Source organism: Schistocerca cancellata, chromosome 6 (assembly GCF_023864275.1).
Source record: "Schistocerca cancellata isolate TAMUIC-IGC-003103 chromosome 6, iqSchCanc2.1, whole genome shotgun sequence".
NCBI lineage: Eukaryota > Metazoa > Arthropoda > Insecta > Orthoptera > Acrididae > Schistocerca > Schistocerca cancellata.
The window spans coordinates 690509941-690532691 of NC_064631.1; the positions used below are offsets into that span (position 1 = coordinate 690509941).

General features: G+C 41.2%; 1 protein-coding gene across 1 annotated transcript in view; it reads left to right on the forward strand.

The window, feature by feature from the left end:
• Positions 1-1270: 1270 nt before the first annotated feature.
• The window catches only part of LOC126191370 (phosphorylated adapter RNA export protein), a 145977-nt gene continuing 124496 nt past the window's right edge, over positions 1271-22751 (forward strand). Inside the window, exons 1-2 of the mRNA XM_049932217.1 lie at positions 1271-1615; positions 18430-18740. Coding sequence (XP_049788174.1) covers positions 1577-1615; positions 18430-18740 — 350 coding nt within the window. The 5' untranslated portion in view covers positions 1271-1576. The remainder of the gene's footprint in view (positions 1616-18429; positions 18741-22751) is intronic.

Sequence of the window (22751 nt, forward strand, 5' to 3'; positions counted from 1 at the left end):
GTGAGAGTCCATTTGCAAAGAACCACTTAATAATTTTCTGAAATACATTATTTACAATTTCCTCAGCTAAATATTGTTCTTTGGGTGTGATTAATATATTTGTATCATCAGCAAAAAGAACTAGCTTCTCATCTTCATGGATATAGAGTGGCAAGTCATTAATATGTATTAAGAGCAATAAGGGACCCAGGACTTAACCCTGTGGGCACTATTCTTGATATTTCCCCAGTGAGAGGACTCTGCTGATTTTTGCAGATTGTCTGTACTGTCATTTTCAACCTTCTGCATTCTTCCAGTTAAATATGAATTAAACCACTCGTGCACTGTCACACTCATACCACAATACTCAAGCTTATCTAGAAGAATTTTATGATTCACACAGTCAAAAATCCTTGAGAGATCACAAAAAATTGCAATGAGTGATGTTAGGTTATTCAGGGCATTTAATATTTGGTTAGTAGAAGTATATACATCATTTTCCGTTAAAAAGCCTTTCTGAAACCCAAATTGAGATTTTATTAGTACTTCATTTTTCCAGATATATGAAACTACTTTTGAATACATTACTTTTTCAAGAATTTTAAATAAAACTGTCAGAAGTGAGATTGGACAATAGTTGTTAGCATCAGCTCTATCCCCTTTTTTATGCAATGGTTTAACAATAGTATATTTCAGTCTATCCGGAAAAATGCCCTGTTTCAGTGAGTTACAACATATATTCTTTGTTCCTTATTGTTTCATGTGACTAATACGAGCTGTTTATTGACTGTATATCTCTAAAGCCTGTTATAACACAACTAAAAATCTTAATTTCTGCAACTGAGATGTGAAACACTTGTGTAAAGTTTATAACCCTGTCTCCTTAGGTTAGTTTTATTACGTTTTGTAATTTTTGTGCAGTAGACTTCAAAATTTTCAAAGAGAATGCTGGTAAATGTGCCTAAGGCATATTCAACACATTTGGAAGCCTACGGGGACTATAACATGATTCCAGTTTCGCACTTTCAATCTACGCCTAAATCTAACTCTTGTGTTTTGCGATGTAATTTTGTATTTCTAATTTGGACATATTAATAGATGAAATAAATTTATTCATGTGAAACGAGCTACCTTCCATATGCTTCATGACTGTTACGTTATGAGTAATTAGTCGTTGACTGGAGAAAACTAAATCAAACTGGCAGTTAACATGAGGAAAAAGAAATCATTAACTGTGGTATTACAGAAGGATTCGAGTATCGATGTTCAAAGCTTATCGTTCACTTTACTGTGCTCTATGCTTGGTGTGTTGTGTGGTCTGTGAGGGAAGGAAGTTTAACTTGGTGTAATGATTGTTGTTACGAAGAATTGGCGATAAGCATTGTTGCATGTAATGAGTTTTGCTTGAGCGTATTTTCGTGGGTAGTATTATATAGTCAGTGAGTTTTGCTACTGGAAGCTGTAGTTGAACTTACAGTAATTGTAGGAGTTTACTGTCAAACATTTGTCAATTGGATTTTGCACAGGCGTAGGACTGCAATGCATGTACGCGTAATGTTTTATAAACTGAAGCGGGTATAGTAGACAACGCTAGAAAATGGACAATACTGATGGCAGTGAGCTGGAAGATGGCGAGGTAAGAAGCGTTTACAGTATTAACGTAACAAAAATATTACAGTCGTTGATCAGTTGTTACATGTGTTGATTTTCTGTGTTCTTAATCAGTAAAACACGTAGTTGTTACACATCAGAGTTGTTACACATCAAGAATATTATCGTTGTTTTATCATTTCTTCCGTGGGGTACTAAACTTGATGAATTTATTTAGGAGAACTTTCACTTTATGTCAAAAGTACTTTAGGGGGTGCCACAGTATTATATTTTCCACTGTAGTGTTAGATGCTACATTGTGCGTCATTCGTTGTATTAACATATCAGACATCCCAGTTCCGTATAATCAAAGTGATTCAGTCTATAAGATCATTGCTACACGACGTACCAAGTACGGCATAGTGATATTTACTCGTCAAATTAATATGTAGGTAAAGTAACTAACCTTTTTGAACAGGACGAAAAAGAAAATCGATCGTGGATTTTTAAATAAAACTATCACAACCTTCACCCGAGAGAAACCAAAGTGTGGATAATCAGCTGAGGATTTGAACCCAGCTCCTCTTCCACTTAGCCTTGTTGTAAAAGACCTAATGGTGTATATTTTTGGAGACTAGAATTAGAATCTTAAATTATGCACAAAAACCATAAGCGATTACATTACCGGTACATGGAATCTTTCTGTGACAGTTCCAAATAAAAACAAAAGAATATCTGCCTGACTTACTTCATTAATTTCCTTGTCAAGGATTCATATTTTCAAACTGATGCATATACAATTATGCATATTATAAAGAAAACTGAAAACTAGCACTAGGAACATTCATTTTTAAATACACCACAGACATACCCCTGTTATCATTGTAAAAATATACTTAGCATAATCATAAGTAGTTAGTATTTGTATAAGATGGCATATCCATTTAAAATAAGTTCCACAAGCAGAGTTGCTATTGGTTCTGCTCCAAAACCACTCTCTCTTCCATTTCCATGGATGTATGCATGCCAACAGTGCATTATAAAGTAAGACACCAATGCAGCTCATGTCTCTGAGCATGAGATCTATTTGCCTTTCATGGAGGGAGACATACTTGTTATTGTGGTAAGTCACTGTAGGTTTGTAGAGCTTAAAGCTCATAATCATCGTGCACATTGTTTTTGTGCTGTCAGTATTCACAGCTTTTTAAAGTGAACTTTGCAGTGTGTGCCTTGTAGAGCTATGTGATGTATTTCAAATACTGCAGGTATTTTCTGTATAGGCCTAATAACAAGTTTCTTTTATGGTGGCTGTCAGTTATGCCCTGGAATATTTTTCCATTGGTTTTGAGGGAGTGGAATTATCCAAAATATGCCAGTCTTAATACCTTTTCTGAATCAAATTTTTGAAATGGCTGTCAGAGCGAAGCATGCTGAATTGAGTCACTATGAACATTTCATTACATGGTATTTTTCATGCAAGTCTTGGTATGATTTTATAGTTAAATTTGTAGTTTGTAATTTTACTGATTCCCAATCTTAAGGATTTAAGGTCATCAATTTGATTCATTTTCCAAATTTTTTCTGTAATTTGGTGTGTTCAAATTGTTGACATGTTAACATTGAACCATGATGTGTAGACTGCACTGGTACAGTAGTTGAACACAAAGATGCCTTATTTTACTTACCATTGCAGTAGTATTAACTCAAATAATGTGGCTATTGTGTCTTAGTCATTATGGTAATATGGAACAGAAGAATACCTATCACTCTTTCATAAATTTTTATTTTCCCATTAGCCAGTTTTTGAGCCACTGCAGGTTTGTCATCAGATGGTGGAGAATTATAGGAACAAACTGCAGCTCATTTCTGGGCTTACTTCCTTTTCTTTTTGTGGTTTTAGTGGCCTGTTTGTAGGACCTGGTATGGGCTGTAGGTGAGTGGACTTTTGAAAGTGGTTGTTAATACCACAGCAATACAAATAATGTATGGGGGTGTAATGACTAAAGTAACATAGAGTGGTGTTCACTAATTTCTTACAAGGGAACCTCCCCATCGCACCCCCCTCAGATTTAGTTATAAGTTGGCACGGTGGATAGGCCTTGAAAAACTGAACACAGATCAATCGAGAAAACAGGAAGAAGTTGTGTGGAACTATGAAAAAAATAAAACATACAAACTGAGTACCACGCGCAAGATAGGCAATATCAAGAATAGTGTGAGCTCAGGAGCACCGTGGGTCCCGTGGCTAGCATGAGCAGTTGCGGAATGAGAGGTCCTTGGTTCAAGTCTTCCCTGGAGTGAAAAGTTTAATTTTTTATTTTCAGACAATTATCAAAGTTCAGGCACTCACACATAATCAATTTCGCTCTCCAAGATTTGCTTGGACATATGCAGGATTTGACGGTCTACACACGGAAAAATTTGAAAATGTTAAAAACATACGTTTTGACAGAGCACAGGGAAAATTGTGAGACTGTTGCATTCATTTGTTGCAGTTTATGTGACAAACTCGTATGTTTTCATCACTTTTTTGGGAAAGATTATCACATCCACAAGAAAACCCAAGTTGGGCAAGGTAGAAGAATCTTTTTACCCATTCGCCAAGTGTAGAAGTTAGGTGGGTCGACAACATATTCCTGTCATGTGACGCACATACTGTCATCAGTGTCGTATAGAATATATCAGACGTGTTTTCCTGTGGAGGAATCGGTTGACCTATGACCTTGCGATCAAATGTTTTCGGTTCCCATTGGAGAGGCACATCCTTTCGTCTACTAATCTCATGGTTTTGCGGTGCGGTCGCAAAACACAGACACTAAATTTATTACAGTGAACAGAGACGTCAATGAACGAACGGACAGATCATAACTTTGCGAAAATAAAGAAATTAAACTTTTCACTTGAGGTTATACTTGAACCAAGGACCTCTCGTTCCGCAGCTGCTCTTTCTAACTGTGGGGCCACGGTACTCCTGAGCTCACACTGTCCTTGATGTTGCCTATCTTGCGCATGGACTACTCAGTTTGTATATTTTGCTTATTTTTTTCATAGTTCCACACAACTTCTTCCTGTTTTCTCGATTGATCTGTGTTCTGTTTTTCAAGGCCTATCCACTGTGTCAACTTATAACTAAATCTGAGGGGGGTGCTATGGGGAGGTTCCCTTGTTAGCGTGTATCCGAGTGAAGATCTTCATTGAGTGAACCACTTTGATTTTGTATGTGGAAAAATAACAAGCGACTTGTATCTTCTTAGCCAACCATCAAAGACATGCCTTAATCAAACATTAACAATTTTATATTTCAAGTCAGAACACCCACCATTTAAGATTTTGATTAATCTTGATTTGTTTGTTCTTCCAACAGAGATAAGCAGGCCTACCCGTACAAAATTTTGTATCACTCCCCGTTTTCAGATTTGAGTAGTTTGACATTTTTGACACTGTGATTATGCGAAATGACATTTACTGAAATTTTGAAAATAAATTAATATGTTTCATTTATCACTCAATCTGTGAAGTTTGGTGGTTACATACTCTAAAGCATAAAGATTGTTAGTAATGTTACATAATATCTATAAGCAGTCACATCAAGGCAAGAAAAATATCAGCATTGCATTGAATATCACTTAAAGTGAATGTGATAATCGCCAAAATCTTTTTTCCAAAATCTTACTCAAAGAATGGCTTATCACATGGAAAATATGATTATTGGGGATTTTTTTTTTCTTTATGTCTTTTTTCCCTGCTTTATTCCAAATTAAGGTATACTTTTAACTTCCAAAACCATTTACCTGCTTTGACCTGTGTTGGGTTGTGTGACTACATGGTGACACAGTACATTAGTTTGTAAATTGTTTGTGAGTGGTGTTAAAGATGTTGGAATCCTTGAGCATTTTTTGTGATAATAATATGGGAAGAGTTTGTGGCAGTTTGGTAGTGGGTTATTTTGATGTTGATAGCTGTGGGCAGTAGATTGGTTTCAGGTTTGGAATTATTAGTGTGTTGTGTTGTTTGTGGATGGCGATTTCATTTTACTTGTTGTTTTTATTTGTAATGGATGGGTTATCCCAAATCAAATCACTAGGATCATGTCACCTGCTGTTTCAGATTTTCAGTGAACTTTGTACATTTGCTTGTACTTTCAACATAATAACTTCTGCAGATTTTTATTGATCTAGCAATAAAACTTCTTTTTATATTGAATTTTCAATGTAGTGATGTTCTGATAACTGGCCTCTGTAAGACGTACATACAGAATGCTACTTATATACAGCAATATTCTTTTAACTTGGAGTCTTAATGTATGTCGCTTTCCACTTTCTGAGAAAATTACCCGGACATTGAAACATGTTTATATCACATTTCTCCAGCCTGTTGGGAACCTTATTTTGGTCTGAAATAATTCCCAATATTGTAGGCTTTCTAATGAAATAAAAATTTTAATGTGTTTTCTATCAATGGACACAGAAATGAACTGAAAATCAACAAATGTCTTATGTGATGAAATAATGGTCATTTCAACTAATTTCATCCAGGCCCAACATCCACTGCCTCTGATTTGAATGAAACTGTTTTTTACTTGTTATTTTAACCATGGTAATAATCAGTGTAAAATTATTTCTTTCACATATTTCATGAAGTTATTGGAGGAAACTATGGCAAAGTTTTCAAAAAGCATACATAAATGCTTTTGCTGAAACTTCTCAATGCTCAGACTGCTTTACTTCAGAAAAAGGTGTAACTTAGTTTATTTTCAGCACACCAGTCATGTTTTTACTCATACCAGATAAAGGCTACACTTTTATGGGAAAAAATTTAATAACTCTGCTTGACCTCTAAGAATACAGAAAAGCAACTTAAATTTTTATGGTTCAAACACTGAGATCCTAAATATGCAAAATACTTTCAGGCAGAGCTGGTATCAGGCTGATAGTTTAAAAAAAAAAAAATTGAGACTAAGATATGATTGCAAACAAAAAATTGAGACTAAGATATGATTGCAAACGAAAAACTGCATGGACTTTGATGGAATTGGATTTCCATTTCTATATTTAAGTATTTCATATCATTGTTCAGAATGTCATTTAAAACACATTATGTAGACTAATAAATTTTAGTGTATATGTGTATGGCTCATGTTTTGTTATGGGTAATTCCTTGTCAGTTTAACACAGAAAAGTAGCATTTTAATTGGATTGTCTAAGATTTCTTTCGTTTGATGCAACCAATGACCCAAATAAAAGCTGGTAAAACTACCAATTTCCAGAGGTGCAAGACAATGTTGAAAAAAATTACAGGCCAGCTAAGTATGCCAGTTGTGTGAAATTTACTTGCGTGGCACATTCCTATGCCAATCTGTTTATGGGCTGTTTCCCTTTCCCCCTGTGCCTCTCCTCTGGTTACCCTGCTTGGACCTGGTTTATGACTGGGATTTGAGTTTCCTTTTCCGGCATTTACTACAACTTTTCATTAAATAAACGCATTGGTCCCCATTGTTAGGTTTGACCTGCCTCCATTTTCAAAATTCATCAGAAATGCAGATTGTGCAGGCAAGGTTGCCCAGTGTGGTGTATGCCCTACCTTTGCATCTTTCTGTCTTTGCACCCTTTGCTTTAATAAAGCAGAACACCCAAAATTGAGCATGGTAGCCGTCTACTTGGGGGGGGGGGGGGGGTCACCAAGTACCTGCATGGTGGTAGCCTCCTGATCACACAGGGATTGCAATGTTAGTACTTGAGCTGAAAACTCCTCCGGTGTGCCAAGGTATATGTGACCATCATGATTGGGGCATGGGGACTCTGATCAACAGATTACTGGCCAGGTAGCTGTGATGAGGCTGGGGCAGTATCCGTTTGGAGAGCCCGATTTAGGAGTGGATGGCACCATGGTGGATGAGCTGCAAATGAAGCGGATGAATTTATCTACCGCTGGTGGCCATACAGCTCCAGCAGTCTCCATGGAAGGAAAGTCATCTTTTATTGCAGAGAGATACAACCCTAAAATGTTCCCTTCCCTTACATTGCTGTGGGAGGGACGTAGGGCTAAGCAGCATGCAGAGAAATGCTCGCCGCAATGCTTGCTTTGCACGAGGAGTAATGGTGATTCCTTCGTGGCCGCAAAGCCCTTATTCTTTGTGGAGAATTTAGAAGATAAGTTTGAGGAAGTTCCAACCATCTCTATATCTACATCTTCATAGATAGTCCACAAGACACTGTACAGTGCATAGTAGAGGATACCCTGTACCGCTGCTAGTAATTTCCTTTCCTGTTCCACTGGCAAGTAGAGTGTGGGAAAAACAGTTGTCTCTATGCCTCCATAGTAGCCCTGATTTCTTGTACCTTATCTTCATGGTCCTTATGCGCAATGTATGTTGGCGGCGGTAAAATTGTTCAGCAGTTAGCTTCAAATGCCGGTTCTCTAAATTTTCTCAATAGTGTTTCTCGAAAAGAACATTGCCTTCCCTACAGGGATTTCCATTTGAGTTACTGAAGCATGTTGTTTGAACCTACGAGTAATAAATCTTGCAGCCTGCCTATGAATTGCTTTGATGATGTCTTCTCCTGGTACAGATCCGGTACGCTCGAGCAGCACTCAAGAATAGGCCACATCAGTGTCCTATAAGTGGTCTCCTTTACAGGTGAATTACACTTTCCTAAAATTCTCCCAATAAACCGAAGTTGACCATTTGCCTTCCCTACCACAGTTCTCACATGCTCATTCTATCTCAAATTGCTTTGCAACATTACACTCAAATATTTAAATGACTTGACTGTGTCAAACAGGACAGTAGTAATACTGTATCCAAACATTAATTGTTTGTTCTTGCTACTCATCCACATTAACTTGCATTTTTAATATTTAGAGCTAGCTGCCTTTCATTACATTAATTGAAAATTTTGTGTAAGTCATGTATCTTCCTTCAATCACTCAACTTTGAAGCCTTACCATACACCATGGCATCATAAGCAAACAACCACAGATTGCTAACCATCCAGTCCGCAAAATCATTTATTTATATTGAGCACAAAAGTAGTCCTTTCACACTTCCCTGGGGTATTCCTGACGAACACTCCTGATAAGACACTTGTTGTCGAGGACTACATACTGGATTCTGTTATTGATCCCCTGCCCATCATGGGTGCTGCTCGCTTGTAACAATCTGTCTCTCCCCATTGTAGTCTAAATCTTGTTCAGGGAATCATTTTCCACCGAGACCTGCTCTTGCAGTTTGATGAAGAGCTATGAATCAACTTGGTGTGATGGGCTGTACACTTTGTCCGTTGTGTACATAGAGAGCCAAAGGACAATAGGGTTGTCACCAGTGCTTTCATCTTTGCCTTTGAGGGTGATTCATCGCCTGAGAAGGTCATGGTGATTGTATACTGATGCGATATTGATGCGATGTGAAACCATATATTTCCCTCCTCCTCCCCCTCCCCCTTCTGCCATGCTTCAAGTGTTTGAAATTTGGGCACTTATTTTCGCATTGAAATGCTAGCCCCGTCTGTAGAGATTGTGAATGAGTGCTGCATGCAACATTCCTTGTGCTTCACCCCCTATCTGTGTCAGCTGTGGAAATGACCATTCACCATTCTCGCTGCTCACTAGACTGCACTGTTTTCTAGAGAGAAAAGAAAATATAGAAATACAAGACTCTGGACAAACTGAACTAACCAGTAGGCCAAGAAATATTACGAACAGTTGCAACCAGCAAGTGAAACAGTGTCATATGCTACAGCTGTGATATCGCCCACTTAGGTGATGGTACTCCTGCGTGTTACACCTCCTACGGTGGTCCCTCAGGGCCGCTCAACCATGTCTGCCTCCCTGATGGTTGGCGGACCCCCTCTCTTGCTGCTTGCTCCACATTTACTTTGGTATTAGTGGCTTCCCACTAACCAGGGACATTGGTCCCCATCTCTCAGCCAGAGACGAATCACCTTCTTTCAGCTTCTCTTGGCAGGGAGGGGGTCCCTCAGGACACTTTCTTCCAAGGTTTCCACTGGTCTACAACCAAACACGAGCCAGTGGCCTGCCGGTCACAGGGCTTACGATTATCTTTGCCTAAAACTGATTCAGAAAACCCCTGCAATCGTCGAAAGTCCTCTAAGGAGAGGAAAGACAAGAAAAAGCCCTCCTAGAAGACAGACATTACGGTGGCCCCCAGACGATCAGATCCCACCTCTTCTATCCCTGTGGCTGATATGGAAATTCCGGTGGTCCTGAGGCCCCAATTTACACTGCACAACTGATCCCAGAACCTATGTATATTGATGCCATAACCCCTCAACCCGCATCAGCAGATAACCCTAGGCCATAACCTACCTCCTCAATCCCTTCATGGCCTCACAGTACATCGACAGCATTATTATCCAGTGGAATTGTACCGGTTTTTCCTCCACCTTTCTGAGCTGTGACAGCTTTTAAACACTTCCCGTACCTTCTGCATCCTTTCACAAGACGTGGACCCCAGCCCTTCATGAATATTGGGGTTGTTATAAAAATCGTGCTACCTATGACAGGGTGTTTGGGTGGAGTTTGCACATACGTTCTGGACACTTTATATAGTGAACTTGTGCCTCTTAATTAATACACATTTGGATGATGATGATGTATGGTTTGTGGGGCACTCAACTGCGCGGTTATCAGTGCCCATACAAATTCCTAACCTTTGCTCAGTCCAATCTCGCCCTTTAATGAATTATGACGAAATGATGAGAACAACACAAACACCCCGTCATCTCGAGGCAGGTGATATACCTTTGAAGGCCTTGACTGTGTGGGTAAGGGCGTTTCAGGATATTACACATTTCAGTGTGGTGCACGGTCATTGACCTTTTATTTGCAGCCCTTTTGTTCTCCCATTCACCCACTGAAGAGTTTGCAATGACCTGCATGCTATTGACCACTTCCTGTCCCTGCCTCAGCATCACTCCCCTGGATGCCTGCCCAGATGGGCTCTCAACAGTGTTGACTGGGGTGCTTTTGCCTCTGTTGTTGCTGTTGGTTCTCCATCGCGTGGGGATATTAATGAGACAGTCCAAAATACAACTACAGCCATTCTTTCGGCAGCTGATTTAGTGATCCCTTGTTCCTCAGGCCCTCCTCAATGGAAGACTTTACATTGGTGGTCACCAAAAGTCACAGAGGCTATTAGAGATTGTAGGCGGGCTTCCCAGCACCGTAAGTGGGAACCATCAATGGAGCACCTCATTGCCTTTTAATGGCTCCATGGAAGGGTCCACCACCTAATTAAACGATTGAAGCAAGCATGCTGGAACATACGTTTCAACCATCGGACCCATACGTCTGCTTTGCAGGTTTGGGTGAAGATCAGATGTGTCTACAGATACCAGACACCTGTAGGAGTACCTGGTAGAATGGCACTGTCTGCACTGACACAGACACCGTTGCGAACATTTTGCTGTGCTTTATGCTTGAGCCTCGGTGTCTGAAAATTATCAAACAGCCTTTTGTGTCCTAAACCAGCGGGTGGAGCAAAAGCAATTATCTTTTATTACATGCCACGTGGATCCATATAATACTCCATTCAGCGAGTGGGAATTCATCAGTGTCCTGGCCCACTGCCCTGATACAGTACCTGGGCCGGACAGCATCCACAACCAAATGATTGAGCACCCCCTAGTGGATTGTCACTGTCATATACTTGCCATCTTTAACTACATCTGGAGCGAAGACGAGTTCCCATCACAATGGCTGAAACCGGGTAAGCACCCTCTAGAGATGAACAGTTATTGCCCAATAAGTCTCACCAATGTTCTCTGTAAGTTACTTTAACACGTGATGAGCAGGCAGCTGTGTTGGCTCCTTGTTTCTTGAAGTCTTCTGACTCTGTCCCAGGGTGGTTTTTGCCAAGGCCGTTCCACTACTGATAATCTGGTTTACCTGTATTCTGCTATGCAAACAGCTTTTTCTCGACACCAACACGTTCTTCGACTTGCAAAAGGCTTATGACACCACATCCTTGCTACCTTACACGAGTGGGGTCTCTGGGATCCACTCCCGATTTTTATTGAGAACTTCTTGTTGCACCGTACTTTGCGGGTACGAGTCAGTGCTTCCCACAGTAACCCCCCCCCCCCCCCCCCCCTCCATATCCAAGAGAACGGGGTCCTGCAGGGCTCTATAGTGAGTGCCCCTCTCTTTCTAGTAGCCATCAATGGTCTAACAGCAGCTGTGGGGTGCCCAGTATCACTGTCCATGTATGCTGATGACTTTTGTCTCTACTATTGATCCTAGAGTGTGGGTGTCACTGAATGTTGACTGCAAGGTGTCATATGAAAAGTGCAGGCATGGGCACTCATCCATAGCTTTCGGTTTTCAGCCGTCAAGACTCTGATCACGCACTTCTGTCAGCGTCATACCATTCGTCCACAACCAGAACTTTACCTCAGTGACCAACTACTAAATGCGGTGGTGACTTATTGCTTTTTAGGACTGGTCTTCAGCCCTCGGTTAACATGGATTCCTTATCTTCCCCACCTTAAGCATGAGTGCTTGCTGCACCTTCATATACTTTGGTGCCTGAGTAACACTAGCTGGGGTGCAGATTGCACTACTCTTCTGCAGCTTTACAAAACCCTGATGTAATCCTATCTTGATTATGAGAGTGTGGCATACAATTCAGCATCACCCTCAGTGTTGCGGATAGTGGACACCGCTGCAGAGTTCGATTTGTGATAGGAGCTTTTCAAACTAGCCCTGTTCGAACTAGCTTTTCAAACAGCTTACTCATTAAGGCTGAGGTCCCTCTATTTTGGATGAGATGCCAACAACGGCTTGTCAGTTATGCTACATGCGTTCGCAGCTCCCCTAAACATCCAAACTACCATATTCTCTTTCCAAACATGGGATATCCATCTCCAGTGAAGGTGGCCCAGATCAGGGATTACGATTGTCATATGGGTCCGGTCCGACCTCTGTGACCTCCAGGTGATTCCTCTGCCACATCTCCTCCTGGCCCACTCACGTACACCTCCATGGTGCATCCCTCAGCCACAGTTTTGTCTTGATCTGTCACAAGGTCCAAAAGGCTCAGTCCCTCCCGAGGCCCTCTCTCACCAATTTTTCTCCATCCTTGTCACATCCTGTGGTTCATAAGCAGTCTATACTGATGGCTTGATGGTTGCTGGTCACACGGGCTTTGCTTATACTCACGTGGAGCATACTGAACTGTGCTCTTTGCCGGATGGCTGTTGTGTTTTCACTGTGAAGTTGGTACCACCCCTTGTGTTCTTGAACTTATCCATTCCTGCTCCGGTGGGTTCTTGCAAGCTCTCGACCAGTGTTACCTCCATCATCCCTTGATCATTGCTATTCAGGATTCCCTGTATGCCTTCGAACAGTGGGGATGCTCAGTGACCTTTGTCTGGATCCCAGGCCACGTCAGGATCCCGAGGAATGAACTCGCTGATAGTGTGGACAAACTGGCTACCAGTAAACCAACTCTTGAGATCAACATTCCAGAAACAGACCTTCAATCTGTATTATGCTCTAAAGTTTTAGGAATCTGGAATACGGAAGGGCTAACTCGGACTTCACCAAACAAACTATGACTGATAAAGGAGATTACAGATCTGTGGAGGTTCTCCATGCAGGTCTCTTGCAAGGCCTCCACTGTCCTTTGCCGACTTCGCATCGACCATACTTGGCTGACTCATGGTCATCTCCAGTGACGTGAGGACCCACCATTTTGTTGTTGAGGTTCCTGTTTCATGGTGGTCCACATTTTGCTGGACTGTCTCATCCTAGACACCCTGCGAAGGACTGTTAATCTCCATGACTCACTACTCCTGGCGTTAGGGGATGATGACTCAGCGGCTGACTTGTGAGGGTTGCCTAGAAAGTAATTCACCGCATTTTTTTCTTCAACAATTCTTTATTGAACAGAGAATTACACACACAAAAGAATGGTGTTTTATTTACACACCCTATTTTTCCACGTAATCTCCATCTCGTTCCATGGCCTTCCTCCAGTGCGAAACAATGGTGTGTATGACCCGTCGGTACCAATCCTTGTCCTGGTGGTGGAGCCAGTGCTTCACTGTGTGAATCACCTACTCATCATCCTCAAAATGTCTTCCATGAATGGCATCCTTTAGTTAGTCCAAACAAGCGGACGTCCGAGGGGGCTAGGTCAGGTGTGACAGCCATGGATTGTCTCCCCGACCACTGCAAATCGTGAAGCTCTGTCAAACTGCCTGCCGATAAACTCATCCTCCGTGCCTAGTGACTAACTGTACTTATGTCGACAGCAGATGCTCCATAGACTTTGCACAAGTGTTTGTGAATATTTCCCACAGATTCTTTCTCTGCAGTGAGAAATTCAATGATAGCAAGTTGTTTTTAACATAAACTTGGCGTGCTCACTCAGAAGAATGCAAATGATACATACGTAACATTTCACATTCATAGCATTGTTTTCTGTTGAGAAAAAAAAAAGTGTTGTATTTCTTGCTGCGCAATCCTCGTTTCATCTTGCTGTGTCTTTTTGTGATGGACAGATTAATGTGTTGCAGAGTGTCTGGCTCATCCTCTTTTTTTTTTTTTTAATTGTGATCAGCCAGCCCAAACCATCTGCTCTATCGTTTTAATATCTCCTTCTACTTTTTCTTGTCACCTAGCCACAATTGTTCGCGTTTGGCTTGAAGAACATTCTGGACAATTCAAGTTAATGATTTGGCCACCTAGATCACTCAACATGAATCCTACCAAACATCTGTGGGCATAATCGAGAGGTCAGGTCATGCATAAAATCCTGTATCAGCAACACTTTCGCAATTATGGATGGCTGTAGAAGTTGTATAGCTCAGTTTTTCTGTAGGAGACTTCGAGCAGCTTGTTGAATCCATGGCGTGTCGAGTCGTTGCACTGTGCCGATCAAAAGGAAGTTTGACACAATATTAGGAGGTATCGCATGACTTTTGTCACCTCGTTGTAATCCCAAATTTGATTAATAAATCATTGTCGGAACACGATATAGTCCAGTTAGTTATTTCCCTGTGACTTCTGGTCTTTCCCAATATACCTTTTCCCTAACACGATATAGTCCAGTTAGTTATTTCCCTGTGACTTCTGGTCTTTCCCAATGTACCTTTTCCCTTGTAATTGTGGAAGATAGTGTGCATTTTCAACCTTTTGCGGTGCAATGAATAATCCATTAAATTTCAGACATGCAGCTGTGCAAATAAAATTTCTTCCACTGCAATTTTCATGGTAGGCTGGAAGGTCACTTTAACACAGTGTGGCTACTCTTTCCTCAAAGATAGGCTGAATTCTCGAGAAACACTGTGTTAAGGAGATCTTCTGGCCTCCCACGAAAATTGCAGCTTTACTCATCTCTGTAAAGGATGATTTATTGCTTCATAAGGTTTCCTTGAGGAAATTGTGAGAAGTCACAATCCGTTCATGAGAGATGCGTGGAACATTGAGGATACGTACGCTTATCACAACCAGACAAATCAGCTGTGGCTGAACATTGTATGGATACAGGGCATTCCGTGGACTACAGTGATGTGAAGATTCTAACATCTACCTCTTCCTTTTGGGTTTCTGTCTTCAAGCTACAGAGATTGGATTAGCTAACAATTTAATAAATAGGGATAATGGTTTCAATGTGGACAAAGCATGGAATCCGGCTCTTGGGATAATTAAACTGCAGAGAAGTCTTCATGGTGTCATCACCGCCGAATGTACATCAATAAGCAAATTGAATGTCTGAACGCCTTCGCCACAGGCAGTGCATGTGTAAGCATATCCATTTGCTGCCGATCAGCGTCTGTAACTCGCAGGTGCGTACCGCTGCAGTGGAGCATATAAGGTTACGCTTGGCACCGTGTCGTCAGTCTTATGACTTACTCTGAGGATGGCCGGACAATATGCGGCCGAAATATCAGTGGAAGAAATTTTATATGTGCTGCTGCATGCCTGAAATTTAATGAAATTGGAAGATGTGTTCAGTATAACTAATTTGAATGCATGTTGTAGCTCTAAAAGTCTCTATCCCCTCTTGTTCATTCCTCCCATTTCCTAGCCCCCAATAACACTTCCATTCCCTTACCTTCAGTGGTATTCTAGTCACCTAAGAATATCAAATTTTCATTGCCCTTCACATATTCTTCAGTCTCTGTATTTTCTTATATATATTCTGTTTCCTTGTCATAAGCTTGTGGTGTGCCTATGCAAACTTGTACAATGATTGTTGGTGTTGGCATAGTATCAATCTTCAGATGAATAGTCTAATTGCTGTGTTGCTCATAATAACTGACTCTATTTCCTGCCTGGCTGTTGTGAAGGTTTCCCAGTCTTGAAGTGTGCTTTTGTCTTATACCAGACAAAACTTCCAGTTCTTCTAGCTGTTTTTCCTTCAATGCTACTTTTCTTACGAAGAAGAAAAGGCTATGTACTGTGGATACAGTTTGGTTTATTGGCCACACTACAACTCGCAGTCTACAACTCAGATTACACTTAATTCGTTTCACAAGAACACCTCATTTGGCAAATTTATGTCATCGGACTCTTCTCTTTTCTCCGTTATACATTCTCAGATCTGTGTTGGTAAAATCAATGGAACTTCGCCAGGGAGGAGCTCCACGTTGCAATGCACAGCACTTCAGACTCTGAGGGACTATTTGTGAAGATTGAAACTGTTCAAAAAAGTGTCTTTTGCTGCCAAATGGCACCCCTGGAGCACCTGAAACATAAAAATCCGATCCAGGCAAATCCAGAATCATCTCAGTACCTTAACTAACAATAATAATGCTGCTTAAACTTAACTGAATGTCAGTTATGAAAAATTATTCAGTTATACCAACTGCTAAGAGTACAGGTGTTCACAAAACCCTGGAAAAATTAAGAGACATATCTGTGCCATTACACTGCTCATAATGTTGCCAACTTCTACTACACTATTCACTGATTCTGTGTTAGCATCTTTTGTTATCTGACCAAAAATGTCTGGCATCTCTCCACTTCATTTCACTAATCCGTACAATCTTTCACTTAAGCCTGCACACAGTCTTCTTTTTAGAGTCTCCAGTTTCCCTTAATATTCAGGATTTTAACATCCCGATTAGTAGAATGTTAACTTCTTTATTCTTCATCCACATCAAAAGCAGGCCTATGACCTGTGGAGGAGGGGGGAGGGAGGACTACTTTCACCTGGAAGGTTTTGCAAATGAAGTGACTATCATAGAGAGGGTGTCCTGTAAATGTGCTTTGTGTCTTTGTGGTGTCTTTAATGCAGTAGTTTCCATTGTGTTCTGCATCATCATACTTGGTGTCCATAATACTACAGTATTGCTATGTATAAAAAGTATGTGACTGGAAAAGCAGCATGTTACCATTGAAGGAGTATGCCAAAATTGCCCACAAGAATTCATACCTATAAATCACTGATCCTTTATTAACTGAAAAAATTGGGTAAAGTGAACATGTGTCAGCTTCATCCTGTAATGTAATGATCTTTTGGTGTGTGATGTCATACATGCACATACCAAAAGAGATTAGATCACTGATAGTAGGTTGTGGTGACAGGCTAATCTGTAATGTAGTCTGATATGTGGGTTAGGTTGGAAGTTGATGGTTTGGCTGTGAGTTGACGAAGCGGTATCAAATGCTTTAGTTAATAAAATACATCTACCAGGTCATGGAGGTTAATCCTTCAGAGTAATTTTTATTTTTAATGATGTTCATAATGGTTGTGGTTAATCTTTAACTGGAATATTTGTGTTTAGAGAAGTTCAAGTACGAGGACAGTTCAATAAGTAATGCAACACATTTTTTTCTGAAACAGGGATTGTTTTATTCAGCATTGAAATACACCAGGTTATTCCCCAATCTTTTAGCTACACAACACTATTTTTCAACGTAATCTCCATTCAATGCTACGGCCTTACGCCACCTTGAAATGAGGGCCTGTATGCCTGCACGGTACCATTCCACTGGTCGATGTCGGAGCCAACGTCGTACTGCATCAATAACTTCTTCATCATCCACGTAGTGCCTCCCACGGATTGCGTCCTTCATTGGGCCAAACATATGGAAATCCGACGGTGCGAGATCGGGGCTGTAGGGTGCATGAGGAAGAACAGTCCACTGAAGTTTTGTGAGCTCCTCTCGGGTGCGAAGACTTGTGTGAGGTCTTGCGTTGTCATGAAGAAGGAGAAGTTCGTTCAGATTTTTGTGCCTACGAACACGCTGAAGTTGTTTCTTGAATTTCTGAAGATCCGTCGGTCATTTCGAACGAGTGTGTTCGCACGCTCCGCCATTGCAGGAGTCACAGCTGTGCACAGCCGGCCCGCACGCGGGAGATCAGACAGTCTTGCTTGACCTTGTGGCGATGATGACACACGCTTTGCCCAACGACTCACCGTGCTTTTGTCCACTGCCAGATCACCGTAGGCATTCTGCAAGCGCCTATGAATTTCTGAGATGCCCTGGTTTTCCGCCAAAAGAAACTCGATCACTGCCCGTTGTTTGCAACGCACATCCGTTACAGACGCCATTTTAACAGCTCCGTACAGCGCTGCCACCTGTCGGAAGTCAATGAAACTATACGAGACGAAGCGGGAATGTTTGAAAATATTCCACAAGAAATTTCCGGTTTTTTCAACCAAAATTGGCTGAGAAAAAAAATGTGTTGCATTACTTATTGAACTGCCCTCGTACTTCTCCATTTATTGAGAGATGAATGAAATTTTTAAATCGCAAAATGTTGCTTTTAGAAAATTTTGAGGTACTGTTTACAATACTTTTGTGCAATTGTTAATTCTTGCATATGAGCTGCTCTAAATTTTTAGAAATAGATTTCATTTAATGCAATTTCCTGTAATTGCACAGATCGTGGAGTACACACCACTTGAGAGGCCAGTAAGCTACTCTGCTGCTCCTAGTGTCCATGTGGACGATGCAAACAGTGATGATGGTGCTGGTGATGGTTCAGACAGTGAAAGTGAAGACAGTGACTCCCCGTGCTTCAGTGCAAAAAGACATAAAATGCAAACTGAACGCTGTACTTCTGTTGATACACGCCTGAAACCAGAAATTAAAAAGAAGAAGTATGATATTTGGTGTGCAGAGTTGCAAGAGTCGGCACTTACGGATGATCTTGTAAATATTGATGTTGCCAACAAGATTATAGACCGCAGCAGGTATGTTTCAAATACAACATTTTGTATTATTGGTAGTTTTTTTCAACACAAGTTTCAGTGATTGTGAATTGCGCAAGTGATTTTCAGTGCCTAAATAATGTAAATCATATTGTTCATTAAGGACAAGTATTAAGTATCCTAAAGATTTGTTTCCTCGTGTGTGATGTGAGTCAAAAGTTGACTGTATAATTGTGTATATTATTATTTTGCATGAAATGTTGTTCTAATGGTGAAAACTAAAATATTATTTTGGAAGAGTGATAAAAAGTAACCATTGTAAATATTAATTAAAGATAACAGATAAAGATAATTAAAGATAATTAAAGATAACAGATAAAGGAAATGTGTTCTCTGAAGACAGAAACTTAAGTTTCACATTTACTAGGGTCAGATTTTAATATATTGCAAAACTAAAGATCCTGAAATACGTAAAATACTGAGTTTTCACACATACATTCACCATGTAGATTGCATCATGGAGGAGAACTTACGGGGATGTGGAGCAAATGAAGTTGTACATTTACAAAGACAGGAAGCTGATAAAAAGTATATCGGTAATTTACTGCCATCGTTCTGCTTTAAACTATTTTTACGTACTCAGGCTGTAACATTACCATGAAACTTCCTGGCAGATTAAAACTGTGTGCCCGACCGAGACTCGAGTTCGAGTTCGAGTCTCGGTCGGGCACACAGTTTTAATCTGCCAGGAAGTTTCATATCAGTGCACACTCCGCTGCAGAGTGAAAATCTCATTCTGTAACATTACCATGTTTACCTGTGCTAATACACCTCCTGTAGTTACACCTCCATTGAATCTTGCTGAAAAGTTATTGTCGAAAGTGGTAAATTTCAAATGATGCAGTCCAAACCTGGTTTACAGTCCAAAACACTTCAATTGCAGTTTGATATTCAATAACCTACTGTTTATAGACATATCAAGTCTCATTTACTATTATTTATGCACAGATAATGGGTAAGCCACATACTGCACTTGATTGATGTGCTATAACAGTAATGATTGTTCTGAGTGTAATAACCTAACATTAATGCAGATTCGCAGCAATTAATGTGTGGCAAGTAAATCACTAATACATTTGCACATGAAGGAGGCAGCCAATGGGATGGGGACACTTCCAAAGCAGGCAACGATGGATGCAAGGCAGAGGGTGGTGGGGCAGGCTGCATCAGCAGGAGCCGTACCTTCTGGTAGCTACCAGTGGCGAGCGAGGGTGCAGGTGATCAAGGTGTGCCACAAGCCCATCGACTGTATGGACGTCACAAAGATGGTGTCCCTGGCGGTGGACAAGAGTGGTCAGTATGCACTTGGTCCGGTTTCCAAACCCTCACGTCCACACTTGCCTGACCGCGGAAGATGTAGCACAGGCCGCAGAAGGAAGAGGAGTGTGCGTGGCAGCCAGCTGTGAACCAACACTCTGCTCCCCCATAGGCGTGAAGTGATAGGTGCTCAGAAAATGGAGAAAGGCTTCACTCAATGAAGAATCCACAACAAACTTCTTCATTTGGGATTTGAATATACACACTAGTCGTTCCACCTCGTTATTTGATTGAGGGTGGAATGGCGGAGCCATAACATGATGAATGCTATGACTGTAACAAAACAATTGAAATGCGTGAGAAATGAACTGGGGCCCATTATCAGAAGCGAAGGCACAAGGCAACCACTCATTATAAAAAGACCCTCAAAAGCATATGTTATGTAACCTCATCCAATGTCAATGCATGCCAGAGAATGGAAAGAAAAGGAAAATGCATCCACAACCAAGAGCCAGTAGGAACTTAAGAAGTGACCCGCAAAGTCTACATGAATGCATACCCATGACTGGTGCGGGGCAGTCCAGGGGGACAGAGAGACACCCTGGGAGCTGCTTGTTGTTGGGCAAACTGCTCACAAGTTGTGACAAAATGAATGGTTTCACCGTCAATCCCTGGCCAAAACACGCCTCCTAGCTAACAGTTTAGTGAATGAAACTCCCCAATGGCTTTGGTGGAAAAGGAATAGAACCTCATGCCATAACGCTGTGGGAATGGCTACTCTGAGAGAGAGGTCTTCCATGAACAACAGCAAAACACTGTCAAAAAGGGAGAGATGATACAGTAAGGAAAAATAGTTGCACAGGGCATCCAAAGCCCGACCCAGCGTTTTATCTGACCAGCCCTGTTGAACAAACCAACCACTTGGGGAAGAACTAACCGGCTCGGCAGCAACAGCGGCCTAACAGTATAAAGATGGAAGCAAAGCAGTTCTTCACGATCAAAATTGGGATCAGAATCCACAGGAAGGCAGGGCAAGACGTCTGATTGGCATGTTTAGGTGTAGGTCAAAAACAGTTTTCATAGTTGTAGCAAGACAAGAATAGTGCCCAGTGTTTTAGGTGGTTTGCTGCCTTGTAAGGCAAAGAAGTGCGAGGTTTAAACAAAGAACCCAAGACTTTACAGTCAGTAATAAGATGAAACTTGGAGCCATATAATAAATATGAAATTTTTGGAGAGTGCAGATTATGTCAAGAGTCTCTTTTTTTCCACCTGGGAGTAACACTGCAGGGCCAGTGTGAGAGATTTAGAGGTGAAAGCAACAGATCATTCACAGCCATGGCATATCAGTGCGCTAGGACTGTGGCAAGACCGTACTGTGAGGCATCAGTCGCCAAAACTGTGTGCTGACCCAAAGAGAATGTAGCTAAATAAGGGGCTGATTTGGATTTCAACATTTAGAAAGCGTGTTCGCAATACGGGATCCAGCAAACAGGTATGTTCTTGTGCAACGAGGAATGCTTCTTCGTAGACGAGGGGCAAGGCATAAACGTAACAGCGGAGATATGGCCTGGCATAGGGTGAACCCCATCCCACGAGACCTCGAACCCCAAATAAAAAATGGAAGGTTCAGAAAAATGAGATTTTGCAGGTTTGGAACATGAGGCTGCAAACTGTAAGACAGAAAACAAAATATACAGATTTTTCAAGTGACTGGCCATGGAGGAGCCCGTGACAACAATATCATCCAGGTAATTAATGAAACCCTGGATAGGTGTAGTCAATTGCTCTAAAAATTGTTGGAAAATAGCAGAGGCGCTGGCTACACCGAAAGGAAGGTGCAAATATTGATAAAGATCAAAAGAAATGTTCAAAACCAGAACTCTTTGTCCACAGGCATCTGCAGATTTGCTTCAGAAGAATCAATTTTAGAAAATTACTGACCACTCGATATTTTTGCCAACAGTTCCTTCTGGCATGGGAGAGGACACGTATATGCAGTCAACCACGTGCTGACAGTAGTACACAGAGGCGAAGTTTTCCAAACAGTTTCCGAAATACAACCAGCAGGGACAACCATTCACTAGCTGTAACATGTTGCACCACCTGTGGAGATTGAAGTCTGTCCAGTTGCGCTTTGACTTAATCTTTCAGGGTGGCAGGAATAGGATACACTCGACAAAAACAAGGTCAAGTCGTGGCTTTCGAAGAAGTATGAGCAGAAAATTCACAGCATGCCCTATACCTTCCAAAAACAAGTACAAAAACTCCTAACACATTGTTTCCAATTGAGAATACGGTACTTGATCGGACACAAGGTGAACTGCATCAGTGGTAGAAAATCCAAATTCCTGAAATGTGTCCATCCCGAACAAGTTCTTAACACCAGCATCAACAACCACCAAAAATGTGTGGGAACGAATTGCAAGAGGCATATGCTATCAATTGTCCCAACAGCACAGTGTTGTAACTGACCACTTCTGCTGACTGGTGTCAACAGTGGTGAGCCAAAACTCACATAGGTTTCAGCATTCAATAATGTCACAGCAGCACCAGTGTGGACCCATAGCCGGAGCACACTTAACTTGATAAACAAGTTGGAAGAAGTCACAAGCATTGGAGTCACACAGTTAATGTCCGTGGCCATTTTTTGAGCAATCTTCGGCAAATGACACGTGGAAGCAGTGTGGCCTTTCCTCTGACAAGCATTACAGGTAGCGCAGTATGAGGCCAGGGCAA